We start from the raw sequence: 2,043 nt of genomic DNA, 5'->3' as shown, positions 1-2,043 counted from the left end.
TCTCGACGCCCAAGAGTCGATGGGCTCGGTGAACTTGTCCCTGATTTTCATTATCGCCCTGGGCTCCATTGCTGGCATCCTCTTTGTCACTATGATCTTCGTGGCGATCAAGTGCAAGAGAGACAACAAAGAGATCCGGACCTACAACTGCAGGTAGAGCCAACTTTTTCTTTCTTTCCCTCTTTGTCTTGGGAGAATAAGGTGTATCTGTGTCTGTGTGTGAAAATCCCAATGCTTTTGTTTCCTATGTAAATGCATGCATCCTACTTACAGCAGCTCCTTTTTGTGGGGAGGGGGAATTTGTGTTAGCCCCAGTTGATCAATTCTTTTGATCTGACAATTTGCTGGAAGACAACCATTTAGTGTTCCAATGGATTCTGTCACATAATGGTGATGAGCAGAAAAGCAATTATCATTTTAAAATTTGCACAGCTGTCTCCATGAAGTTATGGCAGGAAAAAAATTAATGAGAAAGAGAGATTTTGAGAGAGACTTGAGAGAAAGAGAGGTTGATTTTTGGCAAAACCTTGAAGTACTACAACTTGATTTGGGGGCTGTAGAGTTTTTCGGACAAGTACTGAAAGGAAAGGGAGTGCTGGCAGCTGCCCTGTCCTGTGTAGAGAGAAACTCTGAAGCGAGCCTGTGAGTGGAATCTTAGAAAACCTTAGAGTGGGAGGAAGAGAGAACAGGAGTATGTGGGGAAGCAGGTGATAAGAGTTTTTTAGTGTGTTCTTGGCTTGTTTTATATCCAGTCCTCAAACATCTTGCTATGTGAAGTGAAATTCTACCAGTCATCTATATGTTTTCAAATATCTGGTTGTTGGGTAGACACCAAACATCCCAATGAAGGACAGGACTTTTGCATCCAGATGTTTCACTAAAAATAGCAATCTTCTGGAGTTGATGGTTCTTTCCTCTAATATGGAACTCTGTTGTGGTACTAAGAGCTGGTCCCTACCAGTGGATGTCACTATGGGCTATTTTGTTACAGTTTCCCTTGCAATGTGTGCAGGGTACGTGTGTGGTATGAGTAAGAGAGAGAGAGAGGGGTGGGGGAAGGAGGATGGGGGAGGGGAAGGTAAAGACAGAGGGAGAAGAAATTTGGAAACTGGAATAACACATAGTAATTTAAAAAAAAAAAAGTTTCCTGATCAGCACTTTGGAGGGTCTTGCTGACCCTCGCTTACAATATCCAATTTAGGATAGTACATGGAATTTTTTCCAGCAGTGTCTCATCGAAACGGTTGAAAAAAAAAGTTGTTTCTTTAGTTTGCTGATAATGAATGATGCTGCTATTTCCAATGAAGGTGTGTGTTTGTGTGCTTTCAACACACCTACACATCCAGTGTGTCTTTTGTGCCATCTGTGCTTGCATGTTAACCAGTCAAAATATGTTCCTGTAGGTCTGATTTGTATTTGACATCAACTGAAATGCACACTTCTGTGAATCAGAGCCCCCTGAATATGTAACAGTCATGCAATTATTGTTTCCCTTTTACTATTCTCTGCATTACACAAGTTAGTAGACAAATGCTAACCACACATGAATATCAATCAGGTACCATAAAAGAGCAGCTGCAATGCCTCATAAATGCTTTAATCCTGTTACAAGTGAAATGGCCATGACTTTTCTTTCCTTCAGCTCCGAGTCATTTCAGATGGGAGAAATGGAAATTAATATTGCTCTTACCTTTGAAACCTGTGACTGCCAGTGACAATTTTTATAGGAGAAAAATGTGGGGGTCTACAAAATTTTATTTATATGGAGATAATGATAGAGGGGACTCTTTTAAAGCCATTTCCTCAGCATAAAGTAAACGCATAAGACCCTTTCTTGATGAAAAAGAAATCAGCTTGAAATAAAGATATTGAAGGCTGTGCCACCTCTTGGTGATGTATGACTTGAAGTGAGAGCTCTTTCTGAGAGCTTGCCAGGGAGATCATTAAACAGGGAGGAGAGCGTTTGAATTGGCGGGGTTGGGGGCGGTGGCAAGCAAATCTCAGTGCTCTCCAACTTCACTCATATGTGTATTTTGTAAAGAG

General features: G+C 41.2%; 1 protein-coding gene across 1 annotated transcript in view; it reads left to right on the top strand.

Annotated features, from left to right (window-relative positions):
- The window catches only part of LOC104992047 (protocadherin-19-like), a gene marked incomplete at both ends in the record, with an annotated part of 6,211 nt that overhangs the window by 2,035 nt on the left and 2,133 nt on the right, over positions 1-2,043 (top strand). Inside the window, one exon of the mRNA XM_010844774.1 lies at positions 2-153. Within this exon, the coding sequence (XP_010843076.1) occupies positions 2-153 (152 nt within the window). The remainder of the gene's footprint in view (position 1; positions 154-2,043) is intronic.

Source organism: Bison bison, unplaced genomic scaffold (genome assembly GCF_000754665.1).
Source record: "Bison bison bison isolate TAMUID 2011002044 unplaced genomic scaffold, Bison_UMD1.0 scf7180017848273, whole genome shotgun sequence".
NCBI lineage: Eukaryota > Metazoa > Chordata > Mammalia > Artiodactyla > Bovidae > Bison > Bison bison.
The sequence above is the reverse complement of the archived record's forward strand: the minus strand, read 5'-3'. Positions and strand labels throughout refer to the sequence as shown.